At 49.9% G+C, this 2,354-nt stretch overlaps 1 protein-coding gene across 5 annotated transcripts in view; it reads left to right on the top strand.

The window, feature by feature from the left end:
* The window catches only part of PRSS53 (protease, serine, 53), a 7,227-nt gene that overhangs the window by 348 nt on the left and 4,525 nt on the right, over positions 1 to 2,354 (top strand). For 2 of the 5 annotated variants that reach the window (XM_010837350.1, XM_010837346.1), the window contains exon 1: positions 7 to 1,704. In XM_010837350.1, coding sequence (XP_010835652.1) covers positions 1,647 to 1,704 — 58 coding nt within the window. In that variant the 5' untranslated portion in view covers positions 7 to 1,646. Of the gene's footprint in view, positions 1 to 6; positions 1,705 to 2,354 lie in introns of those variants that run through there. The other 3 variants (XM_010837349.1, XM_010837348.1, XM_010837347.1) reach the window with 3 other exon arrangements.

The raw sequence follows: 2,354 nt of genomic DNA, 5'->3' as shown, positions 1-2,354 counted from the left end.
CTTATCTACCACTAGAAGCCAGTCTTGATAGCCCTGGAAGGACAAAGACAGGCTGTGTTTTTGTCTTGTTTTTCCTAATGTATACTAAGTACTTATCCACATGCAAAGCACTGTCTAAGAACATGACATCTGTCAACTCATTTAATCCCTATAGCAATTGTATGAGGTAGGTATTATTACAGTCATCCCTTGGTATCCATAGGAAATTGGTTCCAAGACCCACCCCACTTCCCAAACCAAAATCCAAGGGTGCTCAATTTCCTTATATTAAATGGCGTAGGGAATTCCCTGGCTGTCTAGTGTTTAGGACTCCACCCCTTCACTGCTGTGGGGCAGGGTTCAATCTCTAGTCAGGAAACTAACTAAGATCCAACAAGCCATACAGTACACCAAAAAAATAAATGGTGTAATATTTGCACATAACATATACACATCTTTCCATATACTTTAAGATATACTTTTAAGTCATCTCTAGATTACTTATAACATCTAATATAAATAGTTGTAAATACAACGTAAATGCTAGGTAACTAGTTCCTAGCAAGCAGTGAACTCAAGTTCTGTTTTTTGGAACTTTTCTGGATTTTTTTTTTTTTTTTTGCAGTCAGTTGACTCTGCAGATGTGGAATCTGTGGATACAGAGAGCTGACTCTATGTCTTGAGGAGGAGACTTGAAGTTCAGAGAGGCTAATTAGCCTAAGATCACACAGCTAGTTTGGGGGAGGGGTTAGGAAGCCCCCAGGGCCATATAGCTCCAGTGTCTGTGTTCTTAACCCAAGCCACAGCTGCCTCTTGAGTTGGGGTCATGGTTCCTGAAGAATCTGGGCTGGTCTGAGTTAGAAGTCAGAAAGAGAAAAAGGATACACCCTGAGTATTCTTGCCTCCTGATTGAGTTTTCCAAAATCCAAGGATGCTCAAGCCCCTTAAATGTTGTAGGGAATTCCCTGGTGGTCCAGTGGTTAGGATGCCACACCTTCACTGCCATGGGCAAGGGTTTGATCCCTGGCTGGAGAGCTAAGATCCCACAAGCTGCACAATGCAGCCTAAAAATAAAATGGTGGGGGAGGTGGACCCCACATAACCCTGTTTCCCAGGAAGGTGGCAGAAAAGCATTGAGATTTGCTAGCTTCAGCCAGCAAGAAGCAGAGAGTCTGACCTCTTCACACCCAGACCGGCACATACTGCCTCTGAAGCAAGATGGGAGAAGGTATGTGAAACCCACTTGGACCCTGGCCTGGGAGAGAGGTGGGAAAGGCCTGCCAACCGTGCTCTTCACCTGTACCAGGTTCCCTGCTGGTAGCAAGTTGACTCTGACAGGCTGCGGTAAAGGCATTTTTTTGTCAGCTCTGAGCTTTTCAGACAGGGCATGAGGAGCTAACTGTCCAAAGTCATTCACGTGTTAGGGGGATCTGGGATGTGAACCAAGGCAGCGAGGACACGGCTCAGGCCCAGGGAGAGATGCTGAATAGCCCAGGGTCACACAGCCACAGCCCCAGAGTTAGAAACTACTGGCCCTCTTCCAGCCCAGCAAAAGCAATGACACCTGACTCCTAGCAAATTGGGGGTGGGGCAGAGGTGGAGCTAGGGAGACCCAGGTGGCCTCTCTTAAGAACCAGCGCACAGGCAGCAGATTGACCTGGGGCAGCATGAAGCAGAGCTGGAGACTGAAGCTGTTCATCCTGGGAGCCGTGGTCCTCACAGAGGGTGAGTCACCCGGGTTTGGGTCGGGGGGTGATGGTTTGGGGGCTGTCCTCTGCTGGAGCAGCCCCTGAAGCTGGGTGTGTGGGAGGGAGCCTGCCTGGGGGAGTGACAGTCAGCCTGTGGCAAGGTAACTGTGTGCGTGTGTGTTGGGGGGGGAGGTGTATGTGGCCGCCTGTGTCCAAACGGGTGTGATTTCCTTGGTCTGGATTATAATCTGTGTCTGCAGGAACTGTCATTATGCCTGTGTGTGTACCCTGTGCCCTCGTTGGCCTCTCTCCTTCCACAATGGCTTTAGGCAAGTTCTGGGGCCCTTTGGTCCCAGTCTCCCCTTCTTTACGTACGTCCCATCTCTCCCATGTTCAATGGGTGTGTTTGTGTGTGCCTGTGATGGGAAAGACGCAGGGCAGGTAACCCTTTGATAGAGTCTCTTTCTAAAAAGATGGGGGAGGCCGAGTAGTCAGAAGAGGGATGGGGTGAGTCTCAACTCTTGATGCCCTCCCCAACTTGGACATGACGCAGGCCTCTAATCCTTCCTCTTAGGCCTCCACAGCCCAGGGCACAATTAAGCTAATGCTCTCCACAGGCACAGGCTGCTCCCTGACTCAGCGGTGGGGGCAGAAGTTGGGGGTTCTGAAGCCTGGAGGAAGGTTGGC

Source organism: Bison bison, unplaced genomic scaffold (assembly GCF_000754665.1).
Source record: "Bison bison bison isolate TAMUID 2011002044 unplaced genomic scaffold, Bison_UMD1.0 scf7180017864072, whole genome shotgun sequence".
NCBI classification, from domain to species: Eukaryota; Metazoa; Chordata; class Mammalia; order Artiodactyla; family Bovidae; genus Bison; species Bison bison.
Note: the sequence above shows the minus strand (reverse complement) of the source record. Positions and strands in the feature narration are given on the sequence as shown.